This window comes from Centrocercus urophasianus, unplaced genomic scaffold (assembly GCF_019232065.1).
Source record: "Centrocercus urophasianus isolate 14NV4802_14NV808 unplaced genomic scaffold, USGS_Curo_1.0 seq_63, whole genome shotgun sequence".
NCBI classification, from domain to species: Eukaryota; Metazoa; Chordata; class Aves; order Galliformes; family Phasianidae; genus Centrocercus; species Centrocercus urophasianus.
Genome location: NW_024885233.1, coordinates 303,047 through 317,273, shown reverse-complemented (window position 1 = coordinate 317,273; position 14,227 = coordinate 303,047). Strand labels below are relative to the sequence as shown.

The window sequence follows — 14,227 nt, the reverse complement described above, 5'->3', positions numbered from 1 at the left end:
TTCATTTTTGGACCCTGAGACAGATTAAGTGACAAAAGCAAAGGCCTGAAAGGGGGTCACAGCAGAAACGCTCTGTTTTCACCCACCTGTTATCAATCTTTCCAAGTGTAGCAGCAGCCTTGAGGACAGGCTTAGCTCTACCCTCACTCTTGGTGATGGCTGGATGTGATGGGCTAGCAATTAGCAATTACTGGGGAATTCTCACAGCCCCATAGAAACTATTCGCTGGAGATAACCTGAAGCTACCAGAGGAACTATGCTTGCAAGGTAAATATAAGGCACTCTCCCCACCCTCTGTTATCAGACAAACAACAGTATTTCTGGGCAAATAACTTTATTGCAGTAAGGAGAAAGCCTTCCCATATTTCAGTCTCTACCTTGAGCAAAGTGCACTTCCTGAAGTCCACATAGCAGGGCTTCTCTTTTCAGAGAAACCTGGCAGAGCTGAGCACTAACAACAGCAAGATGGGGAAATGTACAGAAAAAAAAGAAGAAAAAAAAAAAATAAGTGGAAACGAAGAGGATGAAAGCCTGCTGGGAACTGATTGTCTTATGTTTTGGGGTAGACAAGAAGCCCAGCAGTTGTGTTTTGGTTTCCCTCTCACAGGTTTATCTGGAGTAATGACAGTGTTGCGGAGAATAGCCTATAGGTCACAGGCAGGATTATTTATTGTTTCTTTCCGTGTTCTCAGTGGACCACCTCTGCTTTTGAGCTGCAACTTGGCTCTAGGTAAAGCCTGAAAGATGCCATTTTACCATCAAAAGAGCCTGCTGGGCTCATTGTGAATGGAAAAAAATGGGGATGCAAAGAGGTTTTCATCTACACTAAGTGAGGCGTGTGGAGGACTGCTGACCTCCACTTTCAGCAGCAATGATAAAAGGAACACTTTGAGTCCTGTTGAACAGGGGAAACAATGTGCTGATCCACATCTAGCACTTTGGAATGGCATCTTTTCCTTTTTGGAAATACACCTTTGGAATGACATTTTTTGATTTTTGGAAATACACCTGACATTCTGTAGACAGGCTATGGCAGCAGCTCTTTGCGTTGACACATAGGATACAGCCAAGGAAGGACACACAATTAATGGTTTGTGACAAAGAATAATAAATGACAGATTCTTTCAGTAAAGAATATGTTATCAGTCCTTGATTATCAGCAGCAGAGGAAACAGCATCTCCCAGTCATCTGAATGTTCATTTTCTGGCAGGAAGGAGACCTACAGTGGTGTCCCTAGTGAGTCATGCTAGCTGCTCCTGCTGGGATGCAGAGAGCAGAGCCAGGTCCTGAAGTCATGGGAGCAACAGTAGGGTCGGAGTGAATTGCATTGGCTAATGTCTTGCAGCTGACGTCAACATGCAACACCTAAAGGGAACAGCTGAGCAGTCAGTGCTGGCTCATTTACCCACCAAGAGGAGATGAAAGCACTGGATCAGACAACTAAGTTGCTACCATAAACTGAGATAAATGCTTCAAAGTCAGTTCAGCTACATCTCCCATATACCTATCAGCTTGGGAAATGCGATGTAGGGGACCCTAGGACAAATAGGAAGAAGGATGGGACAAGTTTTCCCCATACAAAATCCCAAGCCATATTTCAAGGTCTTACTAGAAGTTTGAATTAGTTATAATCCCTTCTGGTTTTAATCTCTGCATGCAGGACAGTCAACTTTGTCCTCCTGCATTTCAGTTTTGCCCTGAGCAGAAAGGTGGGCTCTGTCTCACCCAAGCAATGGACATTTCTCCATTTTGGTGAGGGGATAGTTGCAGACCTAGTTCCATTATGCATCGCTGTCATCTCTGGTAGACATGTTGACTGACACTTCTGCAGCTTGGAATGATGAGCTGTCTGAGGCAAGGAACACTCCCAGATCTCAGTGGTGGTCATCCTTGTAATCTTCTTCCTCCTTCTCATTCTCCTGCAGATCTTGGTCACTGTCATCATCATAATCTGCTGCATTGTCATTAATCACTTCAACATTCTCTCCACTTGGATCCACATCGGTCTTAAACCACACAGCTTTGTACCCTGGGTCCCCCTCATTCCTGTCTGTTTTGAGGATAGATTTCACTTCTTTTTCATGTTTAGTGTCCTCTTCCACCTTTTCCTCTTCCTCTTCTTCTTCCACCTTCTGGTCAGAAATGATGGTGAAAGCTGGGGAAGTCTGTGGAAGTCCATGAATTTCTTGTTCACTAGAAGGTGTCAAGAAAAGTGATGGCTGCTGTATCTCGGTTACTGTGCTTTCCTGCTTGTTGGCACTCAGATCAGGATGTTCATCTTGCCTGTAAGCTTGGTTGTCGTAGCTTCCAGGGAAATCCTTGGAGAACTACAGGAGAAGAGACACCTTGTGAGTGTAGTGAAAGGAAAAGAAATTGGCTGGAGGAGCGTGGCTGAAGTGACTTGGCTGGATTTTGCCCAGTATAAACCAGCAAGACTATTGGTAGTTGTGGAGATATATTCACTTTCTGCACTGAGAGAAAAAAAAAAAACTTTCACAAGGGATAATTTCCCACAACTTGGAATGCTATTGCACCTTCCTTCCAAGGCATGCTCCTTACAGCTGCAAACAAGTCAGTTTTCCTTTCAGGGGAGTTGAGATTCTTCATCCTAAGGCAGAGATCATCATCCAATCTGACAACCTGAGCCCTGAGCATAGAAGCTATGAGGCTGCCAAAGACCTAAGGAGTCAGAGATGAATCAGTGCATAAAATCACTGAATACCCTGAGTTGGAAGGGGCCCACAAGGATCATCACTTCCACACATATGTGTAATATTTGGAAAGCCCATCCATACTTGAAATCCTCCGCGGGTCCCTAACAACATCTAAACAGGGGCCAGGTACAAAGAAGGTACTTACTTTTTTATTAATCAGGAACTTGACTGTGTTTCCATATTGTTTATATATCATCACTCCAAGGAAGACTAAGGCAATTAATAGCAACGCAGCTAAGATACCACCTAAGATACCCATATCCTGTGCAGTGTATATTTTATCAGAGGCAGAGGTTTCAGCTACAAGAAAAAAAAAAAAAAAAGAAAAGAAAAAAAAAAAAACCAAACAGTGTTATGAGGTCTAGCAGTGTCAACCAACTTTTTTTACCACAATGCTTCCCTTTGGGGAAAGATCCAAACACTTTTTGAAGGGCAGAGAAGCATCTTGTGCTGCAGAATGTGGCAGTGGGATATTTAATGAGATCTAAGGCCATTCAGTAGCTGCCCAAGAAGAACAGGTTTTTTGTAAGAATATTATAACTTGTGTGCAGATATAAGAAATGGAAAAAGCACCCATTTACAAGTATACAATGTTTACACACAATTTAAATAAGCAAATACGTGCACAACTGTGTTAGACAAACAGAATTAGAACTAGGTAGATCCTGTCTGTTCCCACTTCATGCATTTCCACTAGCAAGCAAAACTAAGATACATTTGGACACGTGTCTGTGAAAATGTAAAGCTTTCTTTAATGTGAAACTTCACCTTTGGCACTGATGGGCATATAAATATAGAAACAAAATATAGAAAAGGAATAAGGCTGTGCTTCTTGGAAGGAGAACGACTGACTCTGATGTCAATATGAACAACCAGGTCAGGTCTGACTTCTTTATATTGTACCAGTAGGAAGTACAGTAGTGTATCCTTCTTATGCTGAAGGCAAAGATACGAACAGCCATGAGAAAGAAAGAGATCACATCATGAGGGAGTTTTGCTACATTTCTTCTTGCAGTTTCCTTCTTAAAGCTGATTCCAGTTTCTAAACTAGAGCTGTCAGGCTCTTTTGGAACTGGGCAAAGTCCCTTTTCTTTCCAAGAGAAGAAAAGTAGTCACAGAGATCCTTAAGACCTTTAATTTCTCTCACAGGGCAGAGTGATTCTAACAGGAAAAATTGGTAGGAGTAGTTTATGCTTTCAGCCTCTGGTCAACATAAGTGTGTTTGTATGGAGATCATCCACATTACAGTGGTGATACAGTAACTTCTACAGGGTTAAGCTTTGCTTGTAGTTGTCATTGGGTTTCTTTCTTTAAGATCTCCAGCTTCGTTTTGTAATGTAAATTAATCTCTTTAAAGTTTAATGATTAATGAAACACAGCATTTTCCTCCTACTGGCCTGTTTATGACAATGGACTTTGAGTACTCTCTCTGCATTTGATTGCACTCTCAGTTTATCATTAATAAGCCGTTGAGGGTTTAAAACGTCAGTGAATTTTTAATTCTTAATCATGTCTCCTAGGGAGACACAGCCCACAGACCTGATGTGGAGCTCCACCACACTCAGCTCCTTCTTCCTTCTGTGCTGTGCCTCTATTGAAGCTAGCTCAGCTTGGTGGGATAACTCACTCTGAGGTCAGTGAACCAGAATACAAAAGATCCCCAATCTACCTTTGGCAGCGGTGATCTCCACTGTTACTACAGTGCTTCCCTCCTGTAGACTCACTGTATCTTTTGCAACAGCCTGCGTGGGGGAAAAAAAATAGCTTGTCTCCAATGATATCTTCCACAGGAGGATAAAAGAAAAGATTTTACAGCTAGTGCCAGATACAGCCTGTATCATGCAGAGTGCATTCACCATCACTTCATCTCCCTCCATCCCTATATGTTTGTGATACAAATGGCTGGGGCAAAGATTGGCCTTTATCTAATGACATCCCATCCTTGTTACTCCTTTCTTGTTACTCTCCCTTCTTTCCACAATCCTGGCCAAGGTCATAAAGAAAGTTGCTTACCTCCATGATTGCAGTCTCTGGTGAGTGCAGCATCACATTAGTCAGGATAAGTCCATCTTTGGTTGCGATGAAATTGGTGTTGTTCTTTATGTAGTACTCAATGTTTGGGTTGACTTTCTGAAAAACCAGAAGAGTGAATGATGAAACCTCGCTGTGTTTTGTGTGCATGTTTGTAAGCCTCTGTTAGCAGGACTTGTCAAATGTGCCTTCAGTATAAGCAGATGTACAGAGTAGGAAATAATTCTATCATAAGAAGGTAAGAATGTATCCTAAAAGTTTTGCATCCAAAAAACATCCCAGGACTCAACCAGCTTGTGTTGGTGTCATTAGTATTTCCACAAACAAAACACATCTGTGCAAGGGATCTTCTAATTTTCATAGAATCATAGTAGCATTAAGGTAGGAAAAGATCAAGTCCAAACACCAGTACGTTGCCACTGTGCACACTAAACTATGTCCCTCAATGCCACACTCCACAGTTCTTTGACATCTCCAGGGACAGTGACTCTATCACTTCCCTAGGCAACTTGTTTCAATTCTTTGTCACTGTTTCTGAGAAGAATCTTTTCCTAATATCCAACCTGAACCACCCCTAGTGCAACTTGAGGCCACTACCTCTTTTCCTAGATGAGAAAATTGGTTAGTTCTGTCTTCAATAGGGATGCAAAGGGGCATGTAAATGAAGGACAATCCTTTTTCTGAGGTCTGCGCTATTATTTCCTTTGTCTCTAAAACTGTCACACTTTTCTGTGTTTAACAGGGAAGAAGAGAACGGCTGGTTGGTTAATCTCTTCCCCTTCCCTTTTTCTAATATTTTTTTCGAGGAATGGCTCCTTCAAAATGAGTCATTACAGGGAGAAGGTTTAATATTTCTAGCTCAGGACTGCAAGACCTTGCTAATTTGCTCTCTGCAGACTGTCTCCTCTTCCCAGACTGGTCCACAAGTAACTACCCTTGACCTGGCTAAGAGAAGACCCCTCTGAATGGGATCCTGCCTTTCTATCTCTTCTCAGAAGCTCAGATTTGGACCTGTTCACAGTATTGGCTAATTCTGATCTTATCAAGCATTTTGTTTTGCAGTAAATCAGCTCACCTACCTAAATCTAAGTGGGACTTGTTCTTGGAGGAAAGGAGTCCAGCAGCTTCTCCAGATTAGACCATACCACAAATGGTACTAATCTATGTAGAATTTACAGATAAATGTATGGGACACTAGAGAAAACAGTGTGTTTGTCTTTCCCCACCACTTCCTCCCCATGTTTGCTTATCCCGCTTTAAGGCCGAAGCAGTGGTGAAGAATTCAGTGCATTTTCTATTTCTTACATCAGGGAAATCGTCATCCAGTGCTGCTATCATCAGGGGGATTGAAGAATCACCAGCTTGGAAGACAAAACTTTTTGGGTCCAGACCAACAGACACTGTCCCTGCATAGATTCCGGACTCAAAGCGTGGTGCATGGTCACTTTTATTGATGACCTGAATTTCTACATTGGCTATGGAGTATTTCTGTTTGTTGTTGACTTGAGTGGCCTGGGGAGAAAGAGAGAGACATTCCTTTTAGTGATGAGACATAAAAAGAATAGGCTTGATACAAAACCTGCTCCAACCCATAAGCTTTCTTTCCATGATTTGCAGTGAACTTTGAGCCACAGGAGGGGAACCTTATGGCTTGTGGTTCTTGTAGTTAAGCTTGCTTCCACTGTTGGCTGTCCACACAGTCTTGGTCTAGTCCTAACATCTGGACGCGGCTCTCTGTAAGGTCAGCTCTGGACAAATTACCATGCTCCAGAGCAAAGCATTGGGATTCCAGCACCAGCAGACAAAGTCTGCTCTACTTCATGAGGGATTTGGTCAGTTCAGTTACTTAGAGTCCACACTTCCTGGGTATATATGTGCAGGAGTGCTTTTCAGCTTCTTTCCTGAGGAGTTTAACCATAAGAGGAGCTTGTTTTTAGGAGTGAATGACATTAACTGTTGTGACACAAGCTCCAGTCCTGTCTACAGAAAGCTTTCTACTCATCCATGCTTTGAACTCAGCAGGATGTCCTCACTCAGTTAACTTGCTTTAAAAATATAACACAATCATAAGAGAAAAGGCCTTGACTCCTGCAAAAGATTTACGTGAAAACTGATATGAGATACTGATCAACTACTAGATCTAAAGGCTTTCCAAAAAAGAAGAAAAAAAAGGATGTGAAAAAGTTAGCTTTCGTTATTAATGTGATCAATTCCTGACACGACAAGATCCCTGCTTCCTAGAAAGCCAGCTATACTGGATTTCTGCTGCAGTGTCATCAGACTTACCATCACCTGTAATAGGTATGAATTTGCAGAAGTTGCTACTTTGTTCATAGTTAGATTTCCCGTGTCTGCATCCACTGAGAATACGTTATCTGAATTCCCTGAAGAAACAGAAAGACCATTCAAACATGGGATACTTTCATAAAGTGACCTGGAGCTCATGGCTCCTCTTGGTGACAGCTAAGAACTGAGGCTACAAAAAGCTAAGCTAAGAGAGCAGTTGAGTGGGGTTTCACCTTGAATAGCTCTAGGCATCTAGCGGACAGGCATCTTCACTCAGCCTTGTTACCTATCTGACTAATTGTGGATATGGTCATTATGAGTTGCATTCTTCTCTGGAAACACTTATTTTTCTCTGCTGAGTACAAAAGGAGCCTAGACACAGAAGCCTTCTTGCACTGATACAGAGGTAAAAATCAGCCTCATATATCACTGCTCTCTGTCTGAATCATAAAACTGTCTATGCTGGATGTACAGTAAGATATAAGTATCATTTTTGCTTGTGTTCCTCAGATGCTATAGGCTGTATTTAGACAAGATCTCCCTTATTGGGTTCCCACTGATTGTGGGAAGCTGAGGCCACACTACATCCAAAATGGAATCTGAGGTTCAATGATGTCTTCACTATCAGAAAGATAGTCACAGATATGGGACCATGTGGAATAAAAAAAGTCATCACTCTTCCTGACCTGTATTATCTGCCTTTGCCTTGGTGGTTAATCTAGAAGCCACTGTCACAATAAATAAATAAATAAATAAAAATAGTCTTTTGAATGTAATGGATGGCCAAGTGGCCCAGCCAATGATTGGGCAATCATTTCACTGTATTCAAGTAACCTTTTTAAAATCAAGGATAAAACAAGGCAGATTAGACTGTGGTAAATGAACAGAGGAATAAGAGCATGAAATGATGAATGAAAATTATGCCGAGGATGTGGGAGTTTTTAGGTTCAGCTCAAAGACTGCGTGAGAGTGGTGTGACCAGACTGGCAAAGTCAAGTCTAAAAGCTTAAAAATGAAACATGGCTCACTACCCAAAAGTGAGGGGAAGTCCTTCTGAAACACAATTTGTGAAGCTTGTTTTATGGGCCGGAAGTTTTCTTCATCTTCCTCTCTGTACAGTCTGTTTCTTCTACTTAATCCACAATGTTCTGTGCATTTAATTATTTTTCCGTGTCAGAAACAGAGGGGTAAATCTGCAGGCCCTTAACTCTCATGTGCTGCCAAGGGTATGTCCTCTTGGCAACTAATGTAGGAGATATAAGAGTAATGCAGTTTGGAGAAGGTGACAAATTCCACTCACCACCAACAATACTGTACACAATTTTTTCATTTAAAATGTAGTCAGGATCGATAGCATAGATGGGCCCTGGCTCCAAGGCAAGTGGTTCAGTCTGCAATGGAAAGGCAAAGTATTACATAATATGCTACAACACCAAGAGCTATCCAGTGCTCTTCCATCCCAGTATGGCTCTGCTGGTTTTACCCGAGCAGAATCAGATTAATTGCTGGGGACGGAGGGAAGGAAGGAAAACTTTCACTTTCCAGGGTGATGAAGACTGCGTTTATGCCTGGAGATCAGCACAAGCTCGTGACAATGATTAGGTGCTAATAGCATGAGGGATACCATTTTATCATGCCTTCTTACCGATATCTCGGACATATTGACTCTGCCAGTATAGGTGCTGCTGATGCAAATGCTTCTTTCCGTGTCAATGAAGGTGCAGGGTAGGAACCAGGGAGGTCTGGTGTCAGCTTGCTCAATGATTATGTTAATTGTTGCAGTAGCTGTATGAATGATTTCGTTCGTGCCCTCAATATTGTCCTGTACCCAAAAGCAAATTGTATTTGTAAGATGCAGTTTTATTGCCTGAAGATCCCACCTGGAAAACCAGTGGCCCAAGGTCCCCTAGCTGTTCTAACTCCATTCTGTCTGAGGTGTATGAACTCATGAAATTAGCTCAGTCAATCACCTGCTGACATTCTGCTGATAAAGGTGGGCTGAATGCAGGTCTGGTAGCAGCGCTGCAGTCACATGTGATTATGGAGGTGGAAGGCTGCTCCAAACCCACTGCCCTCACTATCTACCCTCCTTCCTGCCATCTGAGAGACCTCTCATTCAGACTTACCCAAAATATGCTCCAAAATAACTTACCATTGCATACAAGAGCAATGTTGCGAAGTTAAATTTGTCATAATTCAACGCTTTTTGTAAATAGATTTCAGGGTTATTGACTCCTTTTATGGCAAAATAATCGTTGGTGTTCTGTGGGGGGAAGAAATGGAAAAGCTCTACTAGCAGTTGTGATCAAAGATAGGTTTAAAAATGCTGTCTCTGGATTTACACCAAGAAGAAAATGAAGTCTGCCTTTGTCTTTGATAAAAACTTCTGAAATCTTGGGCAGATCATGCTATCCCCACTTCGCATTGGCTCTGTAGACAAACAAGATAACAACAACAACTTTCTCTCTCTGACTCAGTGCATTTCTGAGCTCCATGAAGTTCAAAGATCTCTCCTGATCTGTTTACAGACCATCCCATTGTGACTTCCCTGAATCCCATGACTCAAAATGTCTTAGATGAGAGTTTGAGCTGTACTGTGTGATAAAACCATAAACAAGAAAATTTCAGTATCAGCAATATCAATTACAATGTTCTGCTAACCAGACCAACACTTGGTTCTTGCAGAAGGCATACCTCTCCGAGAAGATGCTGGAGAACCAGATGCCATACAGCAATCCTCTAGTCTCAGAGCTGGGGCTCATCTGAATCAAACACAAGGACTTTTTCAGAGCTACACTTTTTTCTCCCAAAGAAGAAAGATGCTTACCTGCGCTGTCGAATTGAGTTTATAGTAGATTATGTCCAAGTCAGCATCACTAGCACTTACATCTTCACGGGCTACAATGGTTGCATTCACTTTTGTGTCCTGAAACAAAGTTGTTGTGGTTATTCTCTCTGTGAAATTGGCTGAAGACATCTCCCTGGTAGAAATCCCTTAGTCCCACAGCACTTGGTAACACATTTCTGTGAAATCCTTACCTCAGGTATAACTCTGGTGAGGTTGGTTTCCGGAAACACTGGGCTGTTATCATTCAGATTGAGAATGGTCACAATAATTGTCAGGCTGTAACTCTGCAGATGGAGTAAAGCGAGAGAATCAAAGAGAAAAAAAGAGACTTAGGGGTTGCTAACAGATTACCGAGCGGTAGAGGAGATGGTGTAAGGAGCACACTTGAGTGGGTGCTGTATGGGGCTGTGTTCAAGGGACATTTGGACACTGTGTTGAGGGCTGGATGATCTTTTCCAGCCTTTTCCAACCTTGGTGATTCTACGATTCTATGATTTACAGACAACCCACTATGTGGGGGGTTTGCAATTTGTTCCCATCCCTGCCATTCGCAGAGCCACTAGGACGAGATGAGGGATGCACATGCTTCCCTGTGCTGCCTTAAGAACAGAACTGAGTGTTTGGAAGAGCACTCACCTCCCCAGCATTGTTGTCACAAGTCAGGATCACTAACAGCACAGTGTCAGTCTGCATGCAAAAACAAACATTTAGAAATACACCAACTCTTTCTGAATCAGCAATGCTTCTGGGCTTTATCTTGTTTTCAGACATATCTAACTATTCCCTTCTTTCTTTTACAGCCATTCGTCAACATTGGGCTCTTTTTTATACTGGAGTCAAAGCTGACTGATCAAGAGCTTCTTTGTGATCCCTGTAACATGGCAGAAGAGCTAATTAACTATTTTCTCCTACTTTAGGTAAGTTCAAACAGAGATTTCTTTTTAAATTGAATGAAACAGAAATGTGCCATGCAGCAAGTACAGCATCGCCTGCAGGGTGTTACCTTTGCCTGCTATTCTTTACTCAAACGTGGGTTTTTTACTTTGTTGGAAAGGCATCTTAAGGACACTTGTGGCTGCATACAGAACTCGGCAGGGAGGTAGAATAGTTTAGCAGCTTCCTAACTAAACACACTGAGCTTTTACGCTGCCTTTATGCACATCACCTCACTGCTCAGAACTGTATTTCGAAACAGGCAAACAGGGATCCTTTCACATGAGTCCTGGGAAGCTCTGAACACTGCTGTTGTCACCCTTCTGGTTTAAAACCTTCTGCTTGCTTTTATTCTTACAGATTTATTGAAAGAAGGTTGCAACAAGCATATCATGCAACCACCCCTCATCCACGACCTCTGCCTGTGTAAGGGCTGATCTTCCATCTGAAATAGGCTTATTTTTCAAAGTTATTACCTTTATGCTTTAGACTTGGGCTACAAATTCCTGGAAGACCAAGATCTCAGGCTGAAACCCACTGTATCCCAGCATTACCCAACTCATCCTTACAGTCTGCCCGCTGAAGGCTTACTTCATAGTCCACGCTTTTGCTCAGCTGCAGCTCGGACCCCTGGATGACAAAATAATTGCCATCTGGAGAGCTAGGATCGATAGTTACAGTGAAACCCGGTTCCACAGAGATATTGGCCACAACATGTCCAGGATTGTTATTTTCAGGAACACTCGGATTGCTATCGGAGACAGAACATCCTGAGGAAAAAAAAAACCCCACACAAATGAATTACGAAATTGCCTGCAATCCATGTTGTGTTAGAATTAGATAGAACTGAGGTCCCTCTGGTTACCTTTGGAGAGAAAGCCCTTGAACAAAGTTGTCCTAGAGTAAGACTCTAAAAATCATTTGCTGGCTGCAGTGGAGCAGCCTGGTGCCAAGGGGATTATTCTTCTGTGGTCACAGACCTCCAACAACTTACCTTGTGCTGTTACAGAGAGCGGCAGAAAGAGCACAGAAGCCAGGAGCCAGTGAGAAACACCCATGGTGAGCTGCAGTGTCGAAGAAATCCCTGTTTCTAATCAAGCTGATTGTCTTCTCTCCCTTTTTCACAGTACTTTCCGCATTCACTGCTTCAGGAAGGCAGAAAAACATTGGGTGACAGAGAGCGCTGCTGCACTTCAACCTTTGCCTCATCATCTCATTGGATGACTTTTAAGACATTTGCTGGCACAGAACATGATAACGCATGAATTCCGTTTTCTGCTTTGTTTCTGGGCCTTTTCTCCCTTCAAATCTCTTTAGCAATGAGGGAATATTTGGAGCACTTTTACAGGGTGGGTTTTCCTGCTTGTTCTCTATCTTGGTTCAGTTGTATCCAGAAGGCTTTATCTCTTCCTCTCTCAGAACTACAAGCTGAAATGTTTGATGATATTTAGCCTTGGGGAGCTTGTCCTGTGCATTTCTCCTTTCCAAGCGTTGTGTCAAGACCTGGTGGGACACAGGTGAATGCTCCTTAACAAGAATTTTGGCAGTACTGCAGTAAATCTTTTTAGAGGATGGTTGGAGAAGACAAAAGTCTGGAGTGATTTAAGTAAATAAGTGCATAGAGGGCCTCCCATTACTTTCTCAGAGAGTCTGTTTTTATTGTGAAGTCAAAAACAAGGTTGGAAGATAAGCATGGTGCCATGCAGAGGACTCCAGGCTCTGCTTTACTGCCCTGTTGCACCATCATTTACGTAAGCTGGACTTTGGCCAAACCTTTATAACCTTAATTTTCCTATATCTAAAAGGAGAGAAATAACCACCATCTTTCTGTTTTAAGTCACTGCTTAGAGCACGGCCAGATAGTGCTGTGGGGAAGGGAGCCTTTGTTGCCACATAAATGACATTCCTGTGCTTTGATCTGTCTCTTCAAGGCAAAGTCTAACTTCCTTACAGTAAGTCTTTTCTCAGAGGAAGATGACTTAATGCCAGTCTGGTTTATCTACAAGGCTGTTTCTTTCCTAATTGTTTTATGTTCCCAGCTGCTGGCGTGCGCGTTGTCAGTGCTTCCTCCTGTGATGATGTGCACTGCAGCCTTACAGGAGGAATGGCTTTCCTCATACCTGGAGTCTACCATTTTCTGAGAAAGAATCAGAGAGAGTAGAGGTCCTGGTGTTCATCAGATAGAAAGTGGGAAATGGTGTGCTGGATACTGTGTGTATCAGTATTAAAAGCACCTACTGACAGAAGACCTCACGTTCAGGGCAAAGGTAGGGCAAAATGAGGCATATTAATTCATTTCTGAAAAACTTCATGACTTAAGTGAAGTAAAAGCCATCTTGGCTGCCCTTTTGTTTCAATGGCAAAGAAAGCTAGTCCATGTGTAGGTCCCTAAGCTGAGATAATCAGCCATGTTTCTGTGACAGTCTTGTTACTCTCAGTCACCCTAGGATACCCAGATGAAGTGAGCAGAGTGGATCCAAAAACAGTGATCAGACCCAGATGCAGCTCTGTGATTGCCCAGCAGCTCAGCAGGGACAATGCACATCCTCTTCCACCAGTGGCCAGCAGCAGTTTTTTATACGGATGCTCCCCTGAATTTCCATCCAGGCTCTAACAGTTTACACCTCAGCAGCTTCCTGAAGCCTCAGTAGTGTGCTGTTACATGCTCTTGTCCTGCCTCTTTCAGAGCCTGTGGAAATTTTTCCAAGCCTAATGCCATGTGGCAAGGCATTTGGCCACTTGTATGGACAAAAAAACATGAGACATGCTTATGTTTAAATGATGGGAACAAATTCCTTCCAGCAGAGTTTGACTTCAGTGGCTTTGAGAAGGCTGGGCAAGAGAAGGAGGGGAAAATGGAGCAAAATCCATCTGTATGTATCTCTATTGTTTAGCTCTCATTACATTTCTTTCTAATAACATCTAGCACCTGGGTAAGTTTTTGCTAAATGGTGCCAGCTTTGTTGCTGGCTTCTTTGGACAGCTGAGCTGTGGGCAGTGCTGAGCCTCAGCCTGAGCAGATGTGGCCAGAGCCATTAGCTATTCCCTGCGTGCCTGTGTATACAGACAGGGGAAGCATGACTAAGCATTTCTTGCCCCTACATTGCATTCCTAATGACCCAACACCTAGTAAAGGTGCGACCCTCACCATGTTTCCCAAATTATGGCCAAAACATAGCTAACATATCTTTGTTGGAAGTAGACAGTCAGATGCTAACGCATCAGAAGTGATGTGCTTTGCACAACCTCCACCTATTGACACCAGTTCACACCAACATGCATTTTAATCTTGATTGTCTAAGAGGTTTTATTGTTGGTTGTGGGGTTTTTTGTTGTGTTTTTTTTTTTTTTGTGGGTTGTTTTTTTTTTTTTTTTTTTTGGGTGTGTTTGGGTGTTTTGTAAAATTTTATTTGC

At 42.5% G+C, this 14,227-nt stretch overlaps 1 protein-coding gene across 1 annotated transcript; it reads right to left on the bottom strand.

Moving 5' to 3' along the window:
* Nucleotides 1-317: 317 nt before the first annotated feature.
* Nucleotides 318-11,996, bottom strand: CDHR5 (cadherin related family member 5). Its single transcript, XM_042836802.1, has 14 exons — nucleotides 11,808-11,996; nucleotides 11,405-11,583; nucleotides 10,517-10,567; nucleotides 10,072-10,164; nucleotides 9,860-9,958; nucleotides 9,185-9,295; nucleotides 8,678-8,854; nucleotides 8,333-8,423; nucleotides 7,033-7,130; nucleotides 6,052-6,258; nucleotides 4,729-4,845; nucleotides 4,385-4,457; nucleotides 2,861-3,015; nucleotides 318-2,328 (listed from the first exon to the last, which is right to left on the bottom strand). The coding sequence occupies exons 1-14, from the start codon at nucleotides 11,869-11,871 to the stop codon at nucleotides 1,876-1,878; spliced, it is 1,968 nt and encodes a 655-aa protein (XP_042692736.1). The 5' UTR covers nucleotides 11,872-11,996; the 3' UTR covers nucleotides 318-1,875.
* Nucleotides 11,997-14,227: the final 2,231 nt, after the last annotated feature.